Here is a 27267-nt window from a genome sequence, read left to right as displayed (position 1 = left end):
TTACAATTTCGTTCAGCTACATTTAAATTTTAAATTATTTTTTCAAAGCTAGTCAACTAAGTTTGTTTTGATGTTACCATGCAAATGCTATAAAAATGAAAAAGAAAAAGAAAAATGAAAAGAAAAAAAAAAACATGATAGCCTGTATTAGGCGTGACGGCATTAAGAATTATATGGACAATTCATGAATTATTAATTAAAGTAGATTTATTTGATGGAATGTGACGTGATTTTTTAATTGCATTGAAATACAAAAAGAAAACAGAAAGTCTTCGTCATGCAATACTTTGAATCTGCGATAGGCCTACTGTTTTGAAAGACAGTTTATTACATGCGCTGGAAAAAAAAAAAGGAAAGAGAAAAAGGATCATTATTCGAATGTTTTCTTGTCTGTTTTCTTTGCATATTATTAGTATGCGTCCGAAATTATAAAATGTATCAAATATGTAAATATAGGCTACGCTGAATGTAAATAATAATAAATAATAATAATAATAATAATAATAATAATAACCTAATAATAAAACAACAATTGGGAAATGCGAAATGACTCAAAAAAAACTAAAAAAAAAAAAAATTCACACTAGCTAATATTTTCAAAACACTCTGTATGTTTCTATGTTAGCCTATATGGAAGTATAGCATAGACTTGTGTCACTATTCGGAGCTTATGGAGATGGCTCTATTTCTGACCTAAACGACTTTCTTAACATTCTGGAAAGTTTTAAACGACACTTATGTAACACATTATTCGATTTCGGAAGAGATGATGAAATTTAAACCACCTTCCGATGCAGTTTTGGATGGCCTAAGCTTCTGGTTCTTTTCAGGAACACCGTCACATCTGCACATAGTTACCATAAACACACGTTTGCACTCTCCAATAGAAAAGGAAAGAAAAAAAAACACCATCCATTTATCATGCAACCCAAACTGTCATTCACTTGAGCAGAGATTCATCACAGATAGGCTATCTGGGATATGACAAAACCTGCGAGGTGTTGCTATATTCAACAAAAAGAACAGTTAATGACCCGCTCTGAAACGTGACCACGGATATTTAATCGGAATACCAAGCTATAATAAAATATATTTGACACAGGTCACGCCGACATCACTGAAGAAAGCGAAGGACAAATAAAAAAATCTTGTAATCACATATATTTCAAGTAAACGAATAATAAACACAGGCTGTCGGTTGATCTGACTTTTGATAAACTGTCGGTTGTGTAAGATGAGAATTCAGGCAAAGCAAAACGTGTGGACTATACAGAAAAGCTAACATTTACAAATAATGCAATAACAAGTAGGCCTACATGTATGTTCACGAACAATCTTTTCGGAGCGTCGCAACAACATATTTCTGTAAAACAAGTGCTGTATCTCGCCTCTGAAAAAAAAAATTACCATCGCAGGAATGAAGAATTAAAATCGTTCACGAAGGCCCTTTTTTTTCCTGTAGAATATATTTTAATTCACAGGACTATTTTTGTGTTCCTTAACAAACGTGCAAAATACAATCCCTCCTAGCAAACCTGTAAAAACGGGTGAAAAAACGATTGAAAATGGTAACACTTAATAAAAATAACTTTTGTTCGTAGCAATAATGATCATAGCAACATATAACGCTTAAATAGTCAGTTAAAACAGTAATTAGTTAGAATAAATCTCTGATTAGCAATAGCATGATACGCCCACATAGCCTAGGTAGCCTAGCCTGTTTTATTCGTCTTGGCTGCCTCACGAAGTTTATTCTTTTTCTACAGGCGTTTAGCAAAAGTGCACACAACACAAGAAAACGCTTTGAGCTCTGTCCGGCGCTTTTTAAAATCACTTATAGCTTCTTATTTTTTTCCCTTTTTTAATCTCAGAATCGCATATTTAAGTTATTTAAAATATTTTTATTTAAAATTAATTTTTGCAGGTATCCACGTGAGCAGTTTTATCGGCGTTTAATAGCCCTCGTTTTCGCCTGGAGGTCCTCGAAGCGTGGGTTTACGTTTTCACTTGTTTGCGGGTTAAAGAGGCACGAGCCTCTCAGGGTGTGTTTGGAGACAGCGGGGTGGTATCTTTTCACCCTGCGTGTGTTAAACCCTGACAATGACAAGGATATTAATTGCAGCGAGGCTCGCTGTAACAGAGAGGTGCCGTTTTGCTTTGGGATATTCAACTCATCCCTACGATTTAGGCTGTTTCGGATACCGCCTGATATAGCATCTGCTTAAATTAACGGTTCGCCGGGGAAACAGCCCGTAATTCTAAACGAATATTCGTTCGTTTTGTTTGTTGACCTGTTAATAAAAGTTATTACAAAGTGTTACCATCGTATGCGTACAAAATAAAGTTCTGTTTGAGATGCATACGAAATGCGACAGTCTTTTGTGTTTACGTTTTGCTGAAATCGATGACGAAATCAATCAAAAAATAATAGGCCTATTCTGTAACGTAAGCTTTTTTTGTACACAAGGCTATCAGGTAGGCCTACAAATGAAGACTAAGTTAAAAGCAAGAAAGTGAGGTGATGCTGAGATATTCCTCTGTAGCCTGGATCTCACGTCCACGAAAGTCTCTCAGTCAGTGTTGGGGACGCTGCTGATCTTTGCCGTGTTCTCAGTCCAGGGCTGAAGGTTCTGAAGTGCGAACAGAGAGCTGTTGTGCAGGCAGATCGGGTCCGGAGTAACAGGCTGGTTTATAGTCTTTTGAAAAGCTTCTTGCTGAAGTTGCATAAGGATTCGGTTCGCTTGCTGTCGCTCGGCTTCTCTCTCCTCCGCTGTCTGCCGCCTGCATGGATTCAGATCACAGCACAGAAGTCGTTGAGTCGGTGATTTCAGCAACAACCGTTTTAGTGAGTGAGTGACTGACTACATTTAATAATAAAAGAAAACAAAGATCCTAATGTGAAAGAACGCTACGTTACTATTTTGGCGCGACTGCTTCATAACACGGATTTTTAAAAAGAACCGTGGACCTTAGATCGTGACGTCAATCGAACGCTCGTTTCATAAACGTTCCATTATTTTTTATTTTTGCCACTAATCTAGAAATTCACTCAGATTGGGAAAATCTTTCGCAATGTAATCTGAGTCTTTCGAAAACTCAGTTTGCATGGGCTATGTGAGCTTGTAAATTATTATACATTTTACTCAATATAAATTACATTTCATGTTCTCAGGTTTGCTTTCATAAATGACTGTGAACGACTGTTGCGATATTGATGTTTATTTTAGCGCGTAATAATTTTTTTTAAAACACAACTAAGCTTTTGGGGAAGCGTTGCTTACGGTATAACACAACATAATCTACGTCGATTTCTAAAAATATAAAACGCTGCTAAAATGCTCCTGTTCGGTTCCTGGCCTAGCAGAATGTATAATGATATTACACTTCAAAGTTGGAGTGGAAAAAGTAACTGACATTGAGAAAGGCCACCGTTGCTAAACGTGCATCGATGTATTGAACGGCACGAACAGGCCTTCTTTCCGAGCACGATACAGAAAGCATTACGGAACTGACCTGGCTGACCTCGTAGAGGTTTTTAAAACTGGGTTTAGCGGGGAGACGAAAAAGAATGCATTACGCCTGAGCGTAAAAGCACGATTAGATCACAAAAGCTCACCTCCATTTCGTTCTTCTGTTTTGGAACCATGTTTTGACCTGCGCATCAGTCATTTTAAGTGCTTTCGCTAAGGCTGCCCTCTCAGCTGACGCCAGATACTTCTGACGGTGGAAGCGTTTCTCCAGCTCGCAGATCTGGAGGCGCGTGAACGACGTCCGGGGCTTCTTCTTCTTCGGAGGCGTTCGGTTCTGGTACGGGTGACCTATACGGCGTGTTACAGTGAACGGTGAGAGGGCCACTAGATCGAGAGACGGGGTGAAAGCAAGCGGAAGAGATCAGCAAAACGACAGAGCCAAGCAGTGGGAAGTACACGAGACGAAGATGACAACAATCACGAAATATATCGAATAAGCTCAGCCAAGCAAGCGAACAAATTATCTTATGCTAAATAATTATCTTACGCTTTTTCTTATTACGACACTGTGTAAAATGTAAGACATAAACACACGGTGTGAAAATGTTTTGTTGGATAACAAGAAATGCTCCTCATATGGTATAGAGAATTAAATGATTTCATTCGAGTCGAAAAAATATCATTTATATCGAGTCAAATTTTGAAGGGTCAAATCAATAGCTCATTAAGGTAACAAACGTCACCTTTTTACCGAGTATAATTATTTCAAATAATAATGAAATTAATAAACAGTAATTAGCACCTGGAACATTTACAGACGTGATAAATCAATACTGAAGTTGACATGTGAAGAAGAAAGTCTGTCAGTAATTAAATATACAACAGACAATTATTGACAAATTGTTCATACCATTGACACCACACAGAAAAAAACGTTTCTATGGATATTAAGTTTTAAAAAAAAGTTTAGTTGTTACCAGTACATTGTAGTGATTGTTGTGCGTAGAAAAGTTTGTGTTATTAATTCGCGAAACCAGTTAAAAATGACACGTTATAAAAACTACTTCAAATTCAAGCACTCATTTTTATGTTTTTATAACGCAAAACGTTTGGTTGAACAGTGAAGCGATTATTAATTATTTGAACATATAATAAACATCTCAAGCGTGTAATTGCCGCCTAGGAATTGCAAGCAGAAACAAAGTTGCGACAAAGTTAAAGCCTATAATAAATTCCTGCAGTATTTCGACTGCTTTTATCACTGAATCAAGGATTGCAACGAGATGAAAAGGTTTGTACAGCGCAGTCTGTTAATAAGAACGCAGGTCTAAACAAAGCATGTAACACCGCTCCGAAGTTCAGAGAGATTTCTATTACCTGTAAATCTGTCTTTGGTGTATCTCCTGTTACTCTCCATCCATGGAAAGGTTAATCCCGTGAGATTGTTAATGGTGCCCATGCTTCCCATGCTTGGCACCGTGGCAGCGCTGCTGGGAATGGACGAGTGAACGCTGCTCAGCGGCCGGTGCGCCGGAACCCGGATCACCCCGGATGAATTAAGGCAATTCCCGTTAACGTTCGTGCCCAGGTTCATGTTGTACGAGCCGTTGAGGGAGCCGACGCTGCACGAGTTCCCGTTGTATCCCGCCGAGTTATTTACATTGTAGTTGCCGGTCATGGTATTGTAGGCTGTGCTCACTATGCAGCCCAAACCGTAGTCCAGGTCCTGCATTCTGGGGTTGGAGATCATGCAGCTCCCCTGGTCTGCATTGTTAAGAATCTGATCGATCCCAAAACTGATGGTGTCCGCGTGCGTCTGGTGGAGATGCGCTCCCATATGATCCATGGTGCGGAGAGGCGCGCGCGCTCCTGCGAGCCTACAGGAACCTCCACGTCACCCCAGTTATCATACAGCAACTATAACGCGGTTTAGTCCAGACTTGTCGTTATCTAATAGCATTGACTGCTCGTGCGAGAGGAACCGAACTACAGACGATTGTCTTTTTTTACTGCCTCCCTTTTCCCTTATAGCTATAGCCTGCCGGATGGAGCCACGGGAACATCAATCAAAATGCCAAAGAGGCTGGGTAAAATTAAGCCTCCAATTCTGGGGTGAGAGACCCAATTGGCTAAAGAAACCACGACGAGCCTGTTCAACGAAACGCGCTGGAATTCCCTTCTCAGCAGGGCGACTCAAAGAGATGATTTATTAAACCAAAACACCAACGATTTTTCAAAAAAATGTCCATTTCAATTACATCATTAACTTGGCTGCGCGGTCTCTGTCTCTGAGAGGCTCTTTTCTTGATCACGCGAAGATGAGGCACTGATTTCCAGGTCAAGCTTCTTCTTTTTTTCTTTTTTTTTTTACTCTCGTTAACGGTTCAATATTTCGCTAACGTGAATTACAGCGGTTTGTCGATATTTAATGGTGAGACGGATCGATATTGATAAAGCTGTCAACTATAACATTTAATTGTGAAATTAATTATGAATAAACCAATCATTTTTATCGGGATAACTGCATTATTCATCAAAAACAGACGATATGATATGAATGAAATTCTACATGAAATGTCTGCTTAAAATATTTATTACAAGCGTGGTGAGTCACGACAGAATTAATTTGGTAAGATGCCTCCATCCTTTGCAGCGTTTTAACTTTTGTATTAATTATTAATTTGATTTTGTATGCATTAATCTATCTAAATAAGACGCGATGTTGGACGACAAGCAAACACTTGCACGTTATCGATTTCCTTCTTGAAGAAAGTGGGTGGTGATTATTTCACGTAAGACGCATTAAAGCATTAATATTTGATGGGGCGCTGATTAATGCCGGCCAAATGACCGACATTAAAGTTTAATGAAGCGCAACGGTGTTTATTTTCGCTAAAATTGGCATTTTTGTTACAGTAACGTAGACTTAATTACAGTTTTTAAGACGTGCCCGCGCCGAAGCTTAGAAAATAACTTATTATTAATGCACACCGCAACTGGTGGGTCTAAATGATACTTTCCCCTTACAAATTAAAGGAACAAAGACGAAACGGTATAGAAGGTTAAAAGCTGGATTCTGCCGCAACGATCAATGTATTTTTGATGATAGTATTGTCAGCCCACGAATGTCCATTTCATATCGCGTGGTAATTGATACATTCCTCAAATGCAAATGAAGTCGACCGAGTTTAAAAAGTACCGATTTACATAGAATCTACATTCTACGGCAAAACCGTCTGTCACGTGTGCCTTCTTTTTCAAAACGATGTGTATTTGAAAGAAAAAGTATGGCATTTAATGTAAATTATAGGACATTTATGTGCCAAAAAATTAGTTTGTACCAAAATAAAGCAGTGTCTATTTATTTACTTTTATTTATTCATTCATTCATACATACGTTCGTTTTGATTACCCATCGATGATAGCTAAGTTATAAGTTATAATTACAGTCGTGTCTTTTTGTCGTTTCCCCAAAACTGGAAAGCAATGCTATGGTTACTATCTTAGACCAACTCGACGACGCGACGCGTAACTTTAACTTGTTGCAGTTATCATTTATAATTACTTTCATATATATGTATATATAATTAGTGCAGTACCTGTGTAGTATTAGACATGCGGGCCATCAGCGCTCAGTGGCGCCTCACCTCTGAACGCAGTCAAGAGCACACAGCCAGCTGCTGACAGCTTCAAGTACATCTACACTCTCATTAAACATGACAAGAATTCAGCCCCGCTTCATTTGCTCGCAGCTAAGTTTGATATAGGCTAGATTTTTGATTTAGCTAACTGTCCGTCTGAAACAATACATTTCAGAGAGAGACATTTAAGCTTCCTGTATATTTAGGAGTTGATTTTTTTAGATAGTTTGTGGGGCGGTACAATGATATCATGCAGTACTTCTGATCTTGAATCTTTGTATGTTAAAATGATAACATTCGTGGTCCTATACCCGCCACAGAATTGCAGTTCTCTGTTTTGTAATGAGGGAAATGGGCTTTTACTTTCCGAGGACAGAATGTTAGGTTCGCGGTCTTTAACCTCTGAAACAGACGGATGGGCTTCTTAATGCATTTTGTCAAATGGAAAGGGACCGGGCGTTTTTTTTTTTTGGCCTGTATTGTTAAAAAGGAAATAAGAGAACAAGCACACGTTTTAATTATGCAAAAGTAAAATCTGAACGGTACGCCTTTATACTTTCAAGTACATCTAAAATAAAAAAAAGCAACAAAAACCCTTCATTCTCCAAATTATGGTATGAAGCGAAGACGGCTCCACGGTGGAGAGCGCAAGCTAAAGAATGGCATTTTTTAAATATTTAAGGTGCAACACTAAGTTGAGGCAGAATACGTTTGCTGTTCGGATGAGAAATGATCACCAAGCACCAGTTAACAAATGTTCAGATCAGTTGCTGAGGTGCTGAGGGATGGGACATCCATTAACTTGTTGTGTCTCCCATGCTAATGACTTGTTTTACTGGATGACGTGTCCATCAAAACATAGTAGGAACAATTATTTGATAAACTGTCCGTTGTTATAATATTTCTTACAGTCAAGAAAGCAATGAGAGATTCACTTAACTAATGTCAGCCGTGGCCAGATGAATCTACAAGTGAATAAGACAAATTATTAAACTGGTTGTTTGCCAGTCAAAACTATGTTATGACTGCTTTCGGGCATCTTTCATTATATAAGAAAATTGTGCCTTAATGAGGTTATTAAATCATTATCACAGCTAATCAATACTAATGAAGTTCCCTGCGCTGTTTGTAATGCAATATAATGCAATTTGTGTGTGCAATAACTTGGCAAAGCTGTATTGTTCAATATTCAGGTCGTTTTAGCCACTACTTTAGTATTATAACTAATGTCTTAGTAGCCACTGCACACATTCTCGAGACTATTTTCACACTCAGTATAATATAACCACATAAATTACACAGTAGTAACTGTGGCCCCTCACGCTGCTTATTGCCAGAGGCGGCTTGTGATGGTTACGCAGCACAGATCGCTCACAGGTTGAATTGAAGTACAGATTTATTGTCCGAGTCCCTACTCCCTGTAACACATGGGAAGTCTCAATTTTTACTCCGGGCACCATGTGGATTCACTCTGCAGTCTAATAGTGGACTTGACACCCATGACAGCGGAAGCCGCTCCTCCTCTGCAGCCGCTGGATGGTGTGTCAGTCCTCTCGAGTGCGGGCGCATCCTGTCGCCTGTTTTATTTAGGGGAGGCGGGTGAAGCCGGCCTCGCTTCCCTTTTCCATCCTGAATGCAGGAGCCCAGCTGGGACCTGTTTACTTCACGGAGATGGATGGACTCATCCCACCAGCTACTGGTCATTACGCGTGAGATCAACACTATTGCCTCCCCTCCCAAGCTCCTCAGACCCAACAGAGGAAAAGAACTCCAGGAGCCAGTATGTACTATTAGCTGCTAGATTGCCAAAGCAAATATTTGTATATCCAGTAACTAAGGATATTATGATTATAAAAACATTAAACACCCCTGTTTGTTTTGAACTGTTTCATAGATCATTATTGAATAAACAGATGAATATGTGGCCTGCTTAAAGGCACAATTCACCAAATTTGAAATGCATTTTCACTCATGTTGTTCTAAATCTCTATGACTTTCTGCATTCTTAATAAGGTACAAATATTTTGGGGTTTTTTTGGTTTTTTTGTACTTTTTATGAAAGTCAGTGGGGTCCAATGTAGTTTGACTTTTACTGTATGTTCTATAACATTTTTGTTTTCGAAATAGTCTGCCATATATATATATATATATATATATATATATATATATATATATATATATATATATATATATAGATATATATATATATATATATATATATATAGTAGACTATTTAAAAAAAATAGTATAGATTTCATTGTATGATCTATACACTATTTTTTTTTTGTTCTCAAAATAGTCTTGTCTTAACATTTGATGATAATTTTTGATCCACTTCAAATGCTGACTACTGTATATATATGCATGTATATGGGTGAATTATCTCTTTAAATGCAGATTTTTTTTAAATAAGATAAAGGACAATGAAAACAATGAATCATAGAATAGGTGAAGAAAAAGCAGAAAATGAGAAGAAAAAGAAATGAGCATGAGAAAAACAAGTGGGAAAAGAACAGATAATAATCCGGCAATGTTGCAATAAACGGAGAGCAGTCATTAATCAAAATTACATACTATATGTGACCTAATTTTTCTTTTTCATTATCTTCATTATATACCAAACACTCTAACATCTACTCTGAATGCATAAAGAGATTTTCATACATATATTTATGATCACGTTGCGGGAAGAGCGGGCAATATTTTTTCATTAAATCCCTGACGACCACATCTACATGCGTATCTAAATGTTGAACGGTCGGGCAGTTATCCGAACAATGCCATTAATTTCCGTTATTAGCGAGAGCACAGCACGCGGGAAAACCAGAGTCGTCATAATCTGTCATCACGCGGTGCCTTCAACAGGTAGGCTGTTTTTGTGTTTATCTTTTCCTCCTTGTTCCCTCTCCCCTCGTCCCAATTATGCAGCTCGCTACACCATAACAAACAGGTCCACCGGCCCAAACCTACAAGCCAGAAACACAGCCACAGACTAGCTGGTGCCTGCACGGGCCTCGGGGGCTTCAGCTCACACCTAATGATCTGCTTTGACGGACAGAGGCTGTGGGCCAGAGCTTAGCGTCTCCCCTGATACCTCACCCCTGCACAAACAGCAAGGTATGTGGCATCAGCTGACCGACATCCACCCATTCTTTAAAACTCCTGTAACGTGACGCGTTGATGTACCGAAATGTATTCTGTCAAATGTCTTGCTGTATCTTCGTAACGCAAAAAATGACGAGTGGCTATCGGAGATGTTTTTATTTTCTCACCGTTTAATAGCAGACTATTCGACGTCTCGGAAAGGAAAACAGACTGAAATGCATATGAGACATTTATCTAAGCCTTACAGCGCGGCAGGACAGACATCGCTCTCAGGGGTCATAGGTCATCTCTAATTGGGCGGAGAAAAGAAAACAAGTACTCTTTCAGGGTGGTAGATCTAAGGAGGGCAATCACAACAACTCAAAACAGAGGCAGCTAAAACTTCAATAACTATTTCCATAATAGAGTACACTGTGAAGTCAATAAAGTTTTTTTTTATTATCTTTGTAACTCACTCACTCACTATAGATATCCTGCCAAATTTTGATATAAGAAACATTCTAAAATAACTGTATTATAAGTAAATTTTAACAGTACTTTGTATCGGTTGTAACAACATCAAAATAAAAATGATTATTTTACATTTTTGTATAATATTTATTAATGTTAATGAAAAGCCATCACCTTCATATAGTACTAGTTAACTGAGTTGTCAGCAAAGCGTTTAAACAAGAAATTATGTGGAGGTATTTTTAAAAAGTGAAAATCATCATCTTTAAAGGTTGAATATTTAAAATATTTATCGATACAACCTTTATTTTAAATCGTTTATTATAGCAACCAGTGATAATGACTTTTCTATATCTATATATAAACCACTAATATAAAGGCATCAAATTTAAATAACAGAAAATAGCTAAAACTATTGCTCAGTTTCTGTTTTTAATTTTTTGAAAAATGTAAAAAAAAAAGATTGCACTTTTTGCACACTGAGAACTTCTTTCCTACTCTATCCCTTAACACATACCTTAATTACTTCAGAAATATTAAAGCATCTTTAAAATATTAAAATTAACAATTAAATCTAATTATATATTTGTATTATATGTTGTCAAACAATTAATTGTGATAAATCACATGTTTTTGTTACATAATATATGGAGTTTGTACGGTATATATTTATATCTAAATAAATGCAAACACATGTTTGTAAATATTTAAGCTTTAATGCTTGTATCGTATATATACGTAAATATACAGTATATAATACATACTGTATATACTAAATATATAAATATATACTGTTTGTGTGTGTATTTATACAAAACGCGAAACATGTATGTGAACAAAAACTTTTATTTTGGATGCAACTAAACATTTGTGAGCACTAAATTATATATAATCACATTTAATGTATGCCATATAATTATTACATCATTTCATTTGTATTTGTATTACATTTAGATTTTTATTTATAAATAAAATAAATGTAATTACATTAATTGTAAAATGCTGCTTCATTTTTAAATCCTGGTAAAATGTTATCATTTCTTTTTTTACTTTAACTCATGGTAAAAAGTTTCTCTAGTGAACACTCCCCAGTTTAAGAGCTTTATCACATTCGTGGCTCAACCCTGCAGCACCAAAGCCATAAATATCAGTGAGCCAGCAACTGAGCACATTTTATTGACGACAGCATCCAAGCAAAAATGGGAAGCGGTAGACGTGCACTAACTCGGGTCACGTGGGATTGTGGAAAAACTTTCTTTCCCATCCCGCAATCAGTGCGTGGTGCTTTCTGAAACACTGAGCTTTTGCATTCAGCGGCTCAAGCTCTCTCTCATACCTCTGTGATTCTGGTTCCAAAACCAGCAGGCGTTCGTCTGGGAAACACATTTTTCTCCGCGCACTGCAACCTTGGAAAAGAGAAAATACTGACATGATGAATTAGGTCTCATAAATTTCAATCCACAAGCAATACAGATGCATTCATCTTGCGCTTGAACTTTTTGTTTATTGGAGATAGCACTTATTTTGTCGAGAAGGAACCGGGGGTGAGTTATGCTCCCTTTAGCTGGGTAATGGTCAGCGGCAGCTTGACATCCTTCAGCCTAGTAAACAGTGTCAGGTCCTAACGTTGCGCAGGCGCCACTCGTTGGGTTTACGGGGGAAACGCGCTCTTCTTTCACATGTCAACATGACCCGCGATAGCTGCGTAACCACCCGGCGGTGGAGAAGGGGGCAGGGGACAACCATCGTGATGCGCTGCTTTTGTTGGCTTTAATTGAGCAAACTTTTAGTACATCCTCAAAAAACAACGAAGCAGTCAATTTGGTGGCAATTAAAACGGACTCACGTTGGGAAGTCATACTAGCTTACAACAACTGCCTTTCCCGCTGACAGGCCGATGATTGATTACCGGGTCCGGGTCGTCTTTTATAACGCGATAAGCCAAATTAAACCCTTGACTGCGGGGGCCCATCTGAGGCCTGGCTGGGCAAATTAAATCTCCTGCACTGATGTCTTTCTCTTCCTCTCATTCTCTCTTTTCCTCTTTCCCACCCTTCGTTTCTCCGTCTAGCTCTTTGTATGTCATACCAACAGACACTATATCAGACGAAAAACGAGCGCGAGGAAAATAAAGGAAACAAAACATGGCACAAATGGCCTCAATCTCTCAGGCGGCTCTCTGGGGACCGGCATGCCAGGTGATCCGCGGCAGCAGGAGAGCTGAGGACATTAAGACATATTAAACGTACTAAAGACTTAATGAAGTTCAGGCAAGCAGTGCCACAGTTGACTTTATTAGTTTACACCAGATTAATGGGGATAATCATTTAAGTGATGGAGATGGATTACCCTCCGCAAGATGCTCCTTGGCTCAGGCTGGCCCAGCCACAGACTGACGAGGATCCAGAGCCAGAATCAAGGCAGAGGGAGATGAGAAAAGTGAGCCAGAAGCGAAAGGTTTCATTCCGCCACGCAATTAACTGCAGGGCTGATGCTGCACAAAAGTGGGACAAAATGTTAGCTTAACGAAAAACACCAACAAAACTTTTTGGAGAGTGCAGCCAGACATCAATTTTTTTTTGCGTACATAAATACAGCTTTACAAAGATGGTCATATGAATTGAAGAAATGCACAGCCTAGCCATAAAACCCAAGCTTTAAACCAAAACTTAAACTAAACCATGATGAAAATCATAGAGAAAAAACCCCGTAAAAATTATATTCAGTGCAATATGCATGATTTTGCCATCTTGTATGAATGAGTTAGTTGGGTCTAGAAATATAACGCATGGTCATGGAAACCATCTCTTAAAAAAAAGCAAGTTATAGCAATAGTTATGCACACCGGCAATTGTAAGCACTTTTGTACATGAAAATGATTAGAAAACATAAATGTAAAAAAGAATAAATGTTTAGGTAGAATTAAAAAAAAATATATTAGTTGAAATGATTACTGAAATGTATTAAATGGAAAGAAGAAATCATTCTAATGTGTTGAATTGTTGCCCAAGAATATTTTCTTAATATTATTATATGCTGCTTAATAATTTTGTGGAAATATTTATTTATTTGTATTAATAAAACAAATTCATTTGAAATGGATAAACATGTCTTCTCTCGCTTTTGATTAATTTAAAGTTGTGCTGAATAAAAACACTATTTTTCTTTAAAAAAAGAAAAAAAACTTTCAATGGTAGTATAATCAAGGCTGTAAAAAAGGGGGAAAAGAGAGGAAGTAAAAACAAACTTTATATTAGCAGTAATAAAAATAACAGCATTGCAACGGACGGATCAGACCACTACACACTTAATAGCTTTGTTAAAGAGTTTTACCCCGGAGAGGAACAGCAAGACCTCTGAAACATTATTCACTGCCAAGAACACATCCCATAATTTTCTTTCCCAGCTCCACAGCTGATTACGTATGATTGAATGTGATAACGGAAACTGGAGTCGCTCTTAAAGGAACCACACACGTTCGGTAGCATATAACGCGCTATATGAAGTATAACAATAATAGTCATTAATGCTTCGATAACTTCTATAAACGTCTCCCCTGTAAAAATATAACATAAAGCTATAACCTAAAGCACCTGCACGTGGCTCTGACAGGATATTGCATTTCTGACAACAATAAAAGTGTCAAACACACCCCCACCCGTCCGCCCACAAACACACAGCGCTGCATCAACCTTCCCCAAGAAGGTTTAATTATTGTCTCTCATTGTCTGGCCTTCTCCGAGACAGATCTCAGTGTCAGAGCGCGTGACAGATGGAAAAAGGCAGGGAAAGTACACTGTGCCGCACACCTCACCAAATCACTTTCAAACGGCCCCCTTCCTCACGAGCAAGCCTACGCATCCGAAACACACGCAGCATCTTTTTTAATGGCTGTCTCTCATCATTTAATGCCACGAAGCTTGCGCAAGCATAAGCAGGACCTCCCCAAATGATGATGGAAAGTCACGCTTAAACATAAAGACCGAAGAGCCCCATGCTGTTGAGTAATAGGGCATGAGACTGAGGGGACATCTGTCAGAAAAACTGCAGGAACACATCCTGTGGAGGACAGAGTTCAAATGGATGTTATATTGATGTCTGGCATACTGTAGTCTCTTTCTGAGCCGCTCTGTCTTAGGAAGTGCTTCCGAGCCATTGCTGCACACTCCGTTTTGTAAAAGCACAATAACTCTGGTCCGTAAAAGTGAACATCTTGGTTCTTCTTGCTGCTTTTCTACATCCTATGCGAAACAATATAGTACTTCATTTAAGAACTGTTACTATGGCATCAATCTTAAACCGCAGCCCTTTAAACATCTTTAGAAGCCAACTGCAATACAATTACAAGAACTGCGTATGAAATACACACAATACGTACACGCATATACTTTATATTACATGTAAAGATATATGACGTATCAGTGTGTCGTACGGTGTGGCAGAAAAAATAATAATGTTTCATATTTTTCACAATTTTTACAAATCTTGTTTTGAGTAGTAATATTATTGCTGTAGAAATGAAATGATTGCACAAGTCCAAATTACTTTTTAAACATACTGTAAAATGAAAACAGTGAAAACATTTTAATCAATAAATGAATTGCCTCACAGCAAGTTCAAACGGCTACTTCTTAAATTATTTTTAATTTACAAAATTACGAATTTAGCTTCCTAGAAACAACTTTTCGTGGGAAATTCGGTGTGTTTTATCTGCAGCCCAGCTTAATAAAGCTTCATTTCAGGCTTAGGGTCAGGAACAGACAGACAGGTGCAAATAGCTCCACTTTCAACAAAGTGATACATCATCGTGACGTGCCACAGTGATTCAAGACAATGCACGTATCATACACACCAGGGGACAAAAGCCAAAGCATTCAGGTCAACCATTTAGTCATACCGCTAGTCATAACATTGCTCTGATTCAAATGGAACGTGGTATTACCAAATTAATACAGATTGGGAAACTTCTGTACAGCGCTACACTGCCAAATGTATACTGGATATATTTTCAAGTTTTTAAATGAAGCAAAGTCTAATTAGTTCTGCAGGCAAGACAAAAAATATTAAACAAAAACACACTAAAGATACAATCTAAACATTCATTTTGGTGTCTTTTGGGTTAACTTATTAACTTATTCTTGATTACACTGTAAAACAGAACTGTAAACCAGCACATTTAACTGATTAAATAACCAGAATCTCAGACATTTTAAAGCAAAAGTGTTTTAATGTCATATAAATGCCTGTTTCGTTCCTTCTGCATTCGGCTTATTCTGCATTAAGTGTGTCTGAATCAACATATCCCAGCTCACCGACATAATAAAAGCTTAAAGCAGATGTCATCTGCATGGCCTTACCAATAATGATGTGACGCACTCACTGAATACATATTACACAGCTCCTATATTACACAAAGATTGATATCACCGCATATGTAAATTATTTATACCACGCATAGTAAAACACAGGCTATGCGTGAAGGCAAATGAAATTTTGACTAAATGTAATTTATAGCAGCGAAAAACAGCATATGAATATACATGATTATAAAAAGTACATTAATATCCATGAGACTGTATAACGCTGTGGTGATTTCCCATCTTGAATAGCGAGAGATAAAAGAAAATCATTCATCAAAAACAAATTTCCACAAATGTTAAACTGCCCTCTAGTGGTAAGCATATAAACCTCCATCAACAATGAGCACTGGTAAGTACACTTAATATTGAAATCCACTCATCAAGGGTGCTGTGACGCCAGAGAAACCATTTTTGTAAGGGAAATAATTAACAGCAATTACTGCATGTGTTCAGCCTATTGCGATATGATACTTAGTATGGTTCATTAGACTCCCTCTCTCTCTCTCTCTCTCTCTCGAAGGCCTGCTTGAGGTCATGTCAGCAGAAGCCTTTACTTATCAGGGTGAGTTATGGGCTCGTCTGCAGTAATGGCCTGTCAGACACTCACTCTGCCTGCCGTTCTGTTTTTCTCCTGTCCTTCCTCTCTTCTGTCAAGTAAGCATCGGCGGGACACTCAGACCACTTTCCAAAACACATGCAGTACCGTTGTGTCTTTACTACAGGGGGGAGAAAGGGGGAGTTTCCAAGAAAGCAAGAATTCCTATTGTTTTGTAACTGTAATGTGTGCACTGTTACAATCACTGGCATAGGAAGTAATAGTTCGTTTTTTAAATGTACTATTTTTAATTAAAATAATCATTTTAAATTAAATATTATATTTCTAAGCTCCATAATTAGATTTTAATAAATAATCACTCTATGATAATTGTTCTATTTTTTTACATTTTTAAATATGTTTAATATATTGTTGTATTTTGTAGTTTTAATATATGACATATGTACAGTTTTGCCGTGAAAATGTGATGAAATAATGATGATAAATGCAATTGTCGTTCGTATACAGTTAAATATGAAATGAATAAGATTTAGCTAATAAAACAGTTCAATAGTTTGAGGTTCAGCATACACACACACATATACATAAATATATATACATATAATTTGTAATAACAAATTTGAATAAAACTATCGACTTCTCTCTGATTGGCTGGTATTTTTCATAAAAGTACCTCGTTTTTTGAGCACCCAAACTTCCTCTCCTACTCTGGTTCCAAGAAATATTGTCCTTTCCTGTGTCTATACTGCGCTCTTTCTCTGTAACTCAGCAGGTTCAGACAGCATGCAGGCCTCTCTCTCCCCAGGGCACTAAGCAGCACTTCCACACAGCCAGAGGTCACTTCAGAAAGATAACACAGGGCCAGAGGTCACAGATCTCCTTATTCTCATCCAGCCACCATATGCAGTGTTTCTAATAAAAGCCATAACTATCATTATTTTAGCTGCTGACCAAAACATCCTCAGGTTGCAGTTACATAATGACATATAAAGTGCACACTCTTGGGCTACATTTGAGGCTATCTTCATCAAAATCGAGAGGAAAGGTTAATACATTTTAATTTCCTTTTCCATTTTGAAAACTGAATCAAAGGCTGTTTAATGTATAGATGCAGGCTATTCCTTTCAATTAAAAAAAAAAACCTTTAACAACATCCAGCCAAGTGAAGAACACTCTCCAGGAGTTCTCTGTGTCACTGTCTAAGTCTACATACAACAAAAAGCATACAACAACATCTGTGAAACATGGCGGAACAGTGTGACGGCATGAGTGTGCGTCCTGATGACCAGGTCAGTCTCCTGATTTAAACCAAGATGAGCATGCCGAAAAACCCACAAACAACAACCCAAGCCCCCTGCATTAAAGGCCTGGCAGGGCATCACAAAGGAGGAAACCTGGTCTTTGGCGGGGTTTTAAAACATTTTCGATAGTATTTATGATGAAATGAGTATGGTACTTGTTACGTAAAAATGGTCTTTGACGAATGTTTCACATGCATTTGTGCATATGAGACGACATTTGTTGTCGTTTTATAACAGTTTATGTTAGTTTTTTGTTGAAGCACTTAAATTAAAGCTTAAAGTGTGCACATTGTTCACGTGCATAGAGATGCAGTGGTAGTAGGAAAACAGCATGGAAGTCAGTCTGGTGAAAGACCGGCGCCGGTCTAAACAGACGCACGCAAGTAAAGGCGTGTTAAAGGTGTTACCTTCATTTCACCGCTAGATGGCACTACAACACAAAAAAGTCGCCATATGAAGACTCACTCTGAGAAACCCGACTATTAATGACCACACGATGGCACCGTTTGTTTTAACAAAAATTCAAGAAGAGCAGATAGCATTAATATGGGAACTGTCCGAGGAAAAACACTGCATGCTCTCCCTGCTTAAGACTGCTACGAGGCGTTTTCATGATTAGCCTTTCACTCTTTAAGCCTACTTTTAAACACACACAAACTATAACAGCGATATATATATATATATATATATATATATATATATATATATATATATATATATATATATATATATATATATATATATATATATGCATAATTATTTTTTTAATATATAATTTAATTATCCGCACTTTTACATTTACGATATAATACATCTGTTTTAGTCTAGCTTTAAGTTGCTTTGTTGGCGGGACAAGTAGGGTTACTATTTGCAGCGCTGTTGAGCGCAGTTAAAACTATGCTAAATTGTTGTTATTGGCAACGAAACATTTGATATAATTAAATATATAATCCAATATTAAAGACAATTAATAAATTGTGTTATTGTGGTAACCTTCTGGTTATTTTTCACTCCTGTTCTTTCTATCCGCATTTCAGTCAGAAATTCTTTCAAATCTTTCGGTTTTCATCCTCTATTTTTAGTTTTTTTATTCATTCAGAGTTTTTATTATCGTTATGTATTTTTTTTGGAAGGTTTTAGTTTTCCAGTGCATCATTAACAAATACGTTTTTACGAACACAGGATAAAAAAAACTGTAGATATTCTAATTTAACGGTCAGGATAACTTTAGGACAACTAGCCAACGGCAATCATTTGGACACCTCACTCCAGAGAGCTTGTAAAGCAAAAGTTTTTCCTTTTCTTTTCTTTCCTTTTATTTTATTTTATTTTGTTTGATCAGACAACAACACCTAAAGGCAGGGACAGAGGATAATCAACGCTTACTGAAAATTCGTTCATGTTTTATTTGAATGAATACTAAATTATTTTCAGTCGGCAAATTCTGTAGACAAAAAAAAAAGACCGATTCATCGGAATTAGTTTTTCTGTTATTTTCCTCTGTATTACAACATGTTGGGAATGCAATTACAATATCCTGATGTAGCAGCAGATGAGGTGGAGTCCCTCAGCAGAGCAAAAAAAAATCAATAAAATTGTATTGTGACAACTTTTAAATTATAAGCTGAAAACTACAACAATGTAATATAGCTGCACTCACGTGTCTGTTAAAAGAGGAGAGCGGCTGGGACCGGAGGTGAATGACTCTACATCTCACACTTAGGCTTAATCAGAAAGGTAATAAATCATAATTTACGCTTACAATTATAATTAATAGCAGGAAAAAATAAGCATATGTTCCCGACGTGAAAAAAAACATACTAAATATTACATGCTTCATGAAGGTGGACGATAAAAAAGGGGTTTCCATGGCAAATTACACATATGAAAGCTCTGCTCCCAGTGGTCTCTCTCACACACACACACACACTGAGAGTTCTGTGTTGAATAGGCCTCTTTCCCCTTTAAATCTTAGACATTTTGACAGGACACATTAAGATCTGCCTGCTCAGCATGAACACATCATAAAACTGGACAGGCAATTTCTGTTTTCACCAAATAGCCAGGCTAACTCGTTCTGCATCTTTGATTTTAATACACTAGACACGCAGCTTAGCAGCAAGGGAGGGGAAAAAAAAAAATATCTGGCTAGGTATATTTTTCGAGTTATGCCCCTCGACTCCCTCGGATCCATTTTTCCGTTTGAATTATCAACTAGAATTTGATTAATATGCAAATTTGAGGCGAAAAGTCTTGTATAATTCTTTCGCGTGGAGAGTAATTAATCAACAGTTAAAGAAAATTAATACATATATCAATTTTGTCAGGGACACGCTTAGTTCAATCGTCCGTAAAATTGAAGTTTGAAGTATTAAGGGGGTCCCGCGGAAGCGTTATAACTAAAACACAGGAATCCGGCCCTATTTAGTGATCAATCAAGCTTTCCCCTCAGGTTCATCTGCTTCATTTCTCACCTCGAATCATACACTGTTATGACACGGAGTCTCGCGTGGAGTCGATGAAAGGCTTTTTAAAATGTTAACTGCGTGGAAGGAAAAACCTGTCGATCTATCCATCTATTCATCTATCCATCCATCTATCTTGAAGTGAAAAAATGTGTTAAATTTTAATTAAGGCAGAAAATCGCTGGTATCTCTCCTCTTTTCTAATCAAACAATTAGCCAGAAAAAGAAAGGGTAAATGGCTGTGGAGAGAGAGAGAGAGCGAGAGAGAGAGAGGGAGGGAGGGAGAGAGAGAGAGCAAACCCCATTGTTTCAGCAGGGACTCATGCATCAAACTTCAATTTTCCGGGCGATTGAATTAGAGATTTTTTCTCTCTCTCTCTTGAGCTGAAATACACTTAAGACTTTGGGATTAATTACCACGTTATGCTCTTTCAGATTGTAGTATTACTTATCTTTGCCACATTTGACAACACCTCATAAAATAAGGAACTGAACCCCAGCAGCTCGCGCTCTCCTGATATATCAGCACCCCTTATATACATTTTCCACTTTCTGCCCGCGAGAACGGCACGGACGGAGAGAGAGAGAGAGAGAGAGAGAGCGAAAGAGAGAGAGAGAGAGAGAGAGAGAGAGAGAGAGAGAGAGAGGGGGGGGGGATAACGGGCGCGACTTGGTCCGAATAAAAGGACGTCCGAGTCTAACGCGGCTTTGTTGAACCTCTCTCGTTTGTGAGCTAGAGCCAAACGCGAGCGATGCGGGCTGATCGATAACCCGAGCGTTTCAACAACGCTAAATCGCGGACACGCGGAAAGGCGTGCGATTATATTGCGGCGCGGAGGCGCATGGGCAGACAGTGCTGGAGACTCTGGAGTCTGCTCATGTTAATGGAGCGGTGACAAATATCGCATTGTCCGCATATCGTCTCTGATCCTGCCATTACAGCCGCTTCACGTTGCTTAAAACAGTCTATTCATAGCCGCGATGAAGCTCTTTCGTTTTTTACGATGCGAAATAATATCAAAAGCACGAAAAATGTAATCACGAGCAAGAAAGTTATTGCACTCGACTGAATTCTTCTAGAAGGTATCTAGACCAGACAAACACATAATAAAATTATGACAATGAATAATTAACCTTTTTGTGTGTGTGTGTGTGTGTGTGTATATATATATATATATATATATATATATATATTATAGATGTAATTTCTAAGATATATCTTTTGTTATTTTTTTTGTAAAAAAAACGATTGTGTAATATTAATTAATGTAATGACATTCGTTTAAATAATAATACGATACTTTTAATAGGCTGTTATTATTGTCACTATTAATTCATAACTGCTAGGTGAAAATAACATTAAAACCTCGTTTAACAGTTTTTATCTAATACACAAATCTGTAACGAATCGAAAAAGTAACGTCAAAAAACGCAAACAAACGAAAACACGAGAATTGTGCATATAAACAGCATCTAGCATACAACACACACACGTGTCCACATAACACACCTCGCAAGGAAAACTAAATTGCGAAAAAAAAACCCCAAACAAACAAAAAAAACGAGGCCGATAGAACCGCACGGAATTCTGATCCATAAATAGTGTCACTCCAGCCATATGTTCTGCTTTTACGCGTAGCCAAAATGGTAACTTTATTATTTTAAGCCAAACACTCAAACAAACAAAGGCAGAAGACAACCTCTTAACAAGACGAGTCAGTATCATTGTAATTCATAGACTTGTTTAAAACAGCCGAGTGAAAAGAGAGAATAGAGGGGACATTAATAGGCCCAGATGCCCTCGCCCCTGTGCGCATTATTGCCTTTGTGAAAACTGAGCGAAACACTTTAAAAAGAAGGCCGGCTCAATCCATCAAATTGTCTGAAAATTGTGAGGAAAATTCAAAAACCATATGGCCTCCAAACGTTTGTGTCCTTTTTGTTCGGTGGGACACGCTTGTCTCCGTATTGAGAGCCGCGGGAGGCAGAGCATGCTTCATTGTAGCTTGTCACATCAGGGGAGACTGCTCATTTGTCCCCGCTTTTCACGCCTTACGCTAGAAACGACTGCCTCTCTCCGCTCTGCAAGGAAACAGCGTCTTTCAACCGCAGAGAAACGGGCCAAAAACCCTGCGTTTTTTGGCCATCCTTTATGCGCGCATTCATCAATCCAGATTTCTGTTTCTCACACACATCCATTGTGAATATCGAAACGCGTCGTGGGGACAGGAAAAAACACGTTATGCCGTTTTGGAAATCAAAAGCGTGAAATGTCGAATCTAAAACACATTCGATGCAGTTTTAAAGAGTGTTGGAGCAGGAAATAAAAATAGGCTACAGAGATAAACAAAACACTGCAGAATTGTTTTTTTTTTTTTTTTTTTTTACACAACTTAGATGTTTCGTTTACGTTACCTCGATTGCTTATTTTCAAAACGATAAATAAAACTATCAGACTAACGTCGAAAATTTAGAGAAAGACATTTTATTTCATTTTAAATACATTACACTTTGTACACTTGGTTTAAATGGTTTCCTGGCTTAAAAAGGCACTTACAGGCATACAAACCATAAGAAATATATTAAAATGTGACAATCCAGATTTAATCAGAGAAGTCGATTTTTTTTTCCCGTGATAACTTTTGTAGGAAATGTTTTATAATACACTCTTTTATCAAACGATTTCGTCATAGGCCAAAAGGCGTAACGGGGACGCGCAGGGGGCTGCGCGCGTGAATGAAAGATTCTGATATTTTGAGATATCAATATCAGATCTGCAGCCATTTTTAACTAAAATAATTTCGTGGAACAAAATAAAACATGCATTCAACTTACTCAGAACCGGGTAAAAAAGTTCTGTGTGGGCAATCGTGCTTTCAGTGTGTGTGTGTGTGTGTGTGTGTGTGTTTATATCTGACTGAAATATTATCAAGGTACTTATTGCTCTTCAGCTATAAACGAATAGGCTAAATGATTACAATACCGCCACTGCATAAATAGATCTGAAGAAACTGTCCCATGCTTGCTTTGATTTTTTTTTTTTCCTTTTTATATTTGCTTTTAATACAAGTCATTTAATACATTTGGTGCATTAATGGCACTTTCACTCTATGGTTTCAGAGGACCATCTCAAGGTGGGGGGAGAGAAAAAAAAAATAATACCGATGTCGTTCAATGAAAATCAGTCATCGACATCAATTTCCTCGTCTTCGTCTTCTGAACACTCTTTGCTCGTTGTGTGGTCTGTAAACGGCGACGATGGTGACATGTGGAGTTTGTTGGTGCCCTCGTGCTCGTGGTTGGACTGCGATGGAGACTTGTTCACTGAATCTCCGAGGGTGCCGTTCACGCATTTCTCTAGGTCTGCCAGTTTGGCCATTTTCTCAAAAGGTACGGAGCCCACTGCTTTGGCCGACTCCACGTCCGCCTTCATCTCCTCCAGGTCTCTTTTGAGCTTGGCTCTGCGGTTCTGGAACCAGGTGATGACTTGAGCATTCGTGAGCCCGAGCTGCTGCGCGATCTGATCCCGATCGGCAGGAGACAGGTATTTCTGATAGAGGAATCTTTTCTCCAGTTCGTAAATTTGGTGATTGGTAAAGGCTGTCCTCGACTTTCTCCGCTTTTTAGGGGTATTCCTCTGACCGAATAATGTCATGCCGTCTCTTCCTAAAGCAAACACAAAAATAATGCAGCGGTGTTAAAAAAAACATCGATTTATTTTAATGAACGGCACCGATAACAGACAATTTAGCGATAGCACAAATAATATTAGATATTACATATTAGACTACAGCGAAAGCAATGTCCTCGAGAATATTTAACAGTTTAGTTATAAATCAAACGGGCCTGAAAATGCGAACACTCAATTTCACCCGTTTATATGTATTGTTTAATTGCACGTGGATATATATTTTAGCCATTTAATTTTGCACGTGCACGCAATTAATCCACATATTTTTGTCTTTAAAAAAACGCTTCGATATGTTTTTAATCATCAATACGAGTTAAAAACAATAAGCTGCATGCTTTCACTTTAGCTGCACACGAACGGCGTATTAAAAGATTTCATCGCAATCTAACAGTCCGAATGTAATTTTGCACGCACGACGGGCCTCGTGTTTACCTTCTGCCGCTTGTAGAACACTGACTTCCAGTCCCTTGAAGGTTTTGCTGGCGAGTTCCTCCAGGGCGCACAGTGGAGACGTCTGGGTGAGCAGCGCGCGGTTGGAAAGGGGATGGCCCGTGGACGGGTGCTTCTCACCGGACGAAAGCAGGTGCGCCGCGCCGCAGATCGCGTAGCTTCGTTTGACGGAAGGTTTGTTTAAAATATCCTCTATGCTGAACGGAGTGAGGGGCTTGTTCGAGTTAGCAGGTGGAGGAAGGTGGTCCAGCGGGCTGCGCCTTCGATCCTCAACCGAGGCGCCTTTTGCGTCTTCTTTGGAGGTCATTATTTGTCTCTTTTTAGCTTGTTTTGAAAATAAGCTAGAGTTCTGGATTTTTTTTTCTCCCCCCACCGTTTCTTTTCGAATTTTTCGAGAGCAGCTCGGTTTGCGAAACTATTAACGAGCGCAGAAACTCGAACGAGAAGAAATCCCCAAATCCGCGGAATCAGATATAGTCGAGCATTTTGTTGCTTTTGCCGCAGGGTCGGAAAACTTTAAGTCTTTCTTTAAAAAGCCTCGTCTGCTGTCCTCGGCTCCTGGATAACGGCCGAGCCTCAGAAAGAAGCAGAATGACAACCTCTGATGCTTCAGTGGAAACAGTCAGCCTCAAAAGCAGCCGGAATTGACTATTACTAACAAGTTATTCTTGATAGCAAGACAATCAATTACATCCAGTGGCACTTTTCTCTCTCCCTCCCTCCCTCTCTCGTTCTTTCTCTCTCCCTCTTGCTCTTTGACTATGTTGCAGTCCGATGCAGACTTTAGCAGGAAAGGAGCCCCGTTAATTAGAGGGCATGGCCGGGAGGAGGAGCTCAGCCGGATTACAATACTTAACGCTCCCACTCTTTACTACAAATTAATGATTTGTCGATATTCCGTTCCTACTTATTTACACATTTGTACCACGCAATTACAACAGAAAACGTCTCCGTTTCAGTAAAGCGCATTTGAAATTAAAATATTTTTTTTTCCAGCACAAGTTGTCGGTGTTTGCAATTATCTATTAACCTAAAATGTTCCGCTTAAAAAAAAAAAGTATGTTCTCTACGCTTTGCTCAATGGATGTATTTTGGAGGCAGGTAGTATATCAAGGCTGATAATACTTGTGGATAGAACAAAATAAGTGTGTGTGTGTGCGAGCGAGTGTGTAATAGAGAAAGAGAGAGGGAGAGGGAGGGAGGGAGAGAGAGAGAGAGAGAGAGATCGTCCCCTTCAGCTGCACCAAATCTTCTTTGCCATAATTCAAGCGCAAAGGGCCAGCTCGCATCAGCAGTAAGATATTTCATCTCTAAAAATCGCCTGCTGTTCAATCCTCGGTATTTTTGCCATTATGGGAACTATTTTTCGTCGTTTAACGCAGAACGAGGGTAAACTTATATGCGCAGGAATAGAATTAAAACAATGTGAAATGATTTTAAGTTAATAGCTATAATAAATACGTTTAATTACGTAGGCTATATTATAATCTATATTTGTAGCGCGTGCGTGTTTCCTAATTAGTGCGTTGGTTAAAGCGTCTAATGATCGTTTTTTGCGTTGTTTTCGTCAGGCGCTTTAGCGTAACGAGGCCTGGTTAAATTGGCAGAAATGAGGCTGAGGCTCAACGCGAGGGACGCGGGATAACAGCCGTGTATGGCGGATAAAGGCTCATCTAAACAGTGCGTTTCGTTGGTTAGTAGACTTTAGCTTCACCAGAGAAAGTTTCCCCTTTCGCCACCTTGTAAGTCGTTTGTTTAAATCTTTTTTTTTTTTTTTTGAATAAAATGAAAGAAAATTATTTAATTTGGATATAAAATCGACGTACAGCAGCAATTATTCGCATTAAACCGATTCCATAATCCACACAGCCGTCGTTTTAATTTGGCGCGAATAACGAACATTTAGAATTCGGCCAAAACAGCTTAACAACTCGCCCACATTTTACACAACCGCACGCAAATACCCGAGTGCAACATCAACAATAAAACCAGCACATCTGTATGCATTCAAACAAACTAATAGTTCACAGAAAAAGAAAAAAAGAAAGAAGAAAGCTCCATAAAAGGATACAGAGGCAGGCGGTTACGTCTGTGTGACACGATCATTTAGCTTTGCCTACAGCGAGCAGGACGCCTGCGTAAAAAGATATGACGCAATGAAACGCCACGGAAGATACCACTGCTGAATTCATGCAAATAAAGTTTATTACGACGCAATAGGCAGCGCGTATACTTCTAATTAACGACAGTTTATATGATTATTTATCATTAATCTTAATATATTATTATTAAGTCGAATTTTTTTTTTTTAGGATTACATAAAAGTAACGTTCTAGAGATTAATATAGAATTGCATCGCGCGCGATTTTCAGTCAGCGTTACATCTCGCCGTTGGTTTCATGCCGTGTACATTTTATAAACTAATTGTGTTTTTCAATTCAACTTGTTGTAGAAGAAATTCGCAGGCATCTTAAAAGGGACCGTCCGTGCCTGAAGGACCGAACCAAAAATGTTTGAAGTGATTTTTCGTTGTCTGCACGGGGTCTGTGAGTATTCTGCATGTCTAATGACTCAGAGGTTTGTCACTTGCTCCAGTGAACGCCTGTCTGGACAGTTTTATTCCAGAATTTATTCCCTGCTTCCGACCCCGAGAGCTCCGATTTCACAGGCAATATCGGATCTTTTCACTAACTTTTATTCACATGACCTTTCTGGGGATTGTAAATGATCTGCCCACACATCTGGTAAGATGGATGTATAAAGTTTTCACGGGATACT

General features: G+C 38.3%; 2 protein-coding genes across 3 annotated transcripts; both read right to left on the bottom strand.

The window, feature by feature from the left end:
• Positions 1-185: 185 nt before the first annotated feature.
• On the bottom strand, positions 186-7138 carry tlx1 (T cell leukemia homeobox 1). 2 transcript variants are annotated; one of them, XM_043256384.1, is made up of 3 exons: positions 4848-7138; positions 3617-3854; positions 186-2781 (listed from the first exon to the last, which is right to left on the bottom strand). In XM_043256384.1, the coding sequence occupies exons 1-3, from the start codon at positions 5314-5316 to the stop codon at positions 2571-2573; spliced, it is 918 nt and encodes a 305-aa protein (XP_043112319.1). In that variant the 5' UTR covers positions 5317-7138; the 3' UTR covers positions 186-2570. The 2 variants fall into 2 exon arrangements, with proteins under 2 accessions (XP_043112319.1, XP_043112320.1); XM_043256385.1 differs by having other exon boundaries at positions 3617-3818; positions 4848-7137.
• A 14856-nt stretch (positions 7139-21994) lies between these two features.
• Positions 21995-25525, bottom strand: lbx1a (ladybird homeobox 1a). The gene is made up of 2 exons (XM_043255955.1): positions 24472-25525; positions 21995-24014 (listed from the first exon to the last, which is right to left on the bottom strand). The coding sequence occupies exons 1-2, from the start codon at positions 24794-24796 to the stop codon at positions 23530-23532; spliced, it is 810 nt and encodes a 269-aa protein (XP_043111890.1). The 5' UTR covers positions 24797-25525; the 3' UTR covers positions 21995-23529.
• Positions 25526-27267: the final 1742 nt, after the last annotated feature.

Source organism: Puntigrus tetrazona, chromosome 13, assembly GCF_018831695.1.
Source record: "Puntigrus tetrazona isolate hp1 chromosome 13, ASM1883169v1, whole genome shotgun sequence".
NCBI lineage: Eukaryota > Metazoa > Chordata > Actinopteri > Cypriniformes > Cyprinidae > Puntigrus > Puntigrus tetrazona.
Note: the sequence above shows the minus strand (reverse complement) of the source record. Positions and strands in the feature narration are given on the sequence as shown.

Coding starts and splice junctions, on each gene's coding strand:
- tlx1 (XM_043256384.1), bottom strand. CDS start 5,316: ATGGATCATATGGGAGCGCATCTCCACCAGACGCACGCGGACACCATC. Junction 3,855..4,847: donor CACCAAAGACAGATTTACAG/GTAATAGAAATC, acceptor CTCTCGATCTAG/TGGCCCTCTCACCGTTCACT. Junction 2,782..3,616: donor AACAGAAGAACGAAATGGAG/GTGAGCTTTTGT, acceptor GAATCCATGCAG/GCGGCAGACAGCGGAGGAGA.
- lbx1a (XM_043255955.1), bottom strand. CDS start 24,796: ATGACCTCCAAAGAAGACGCAAAAGGCGCCTCGGTTGAGGATCGAAGG. Junction 24,015..24,471: donor TGTTCTACAAGCGGCAGAAG/GTAAACACGAGG, acceptor TGTTTGCTTTAG/GAAGAGACGGCATGACATTA.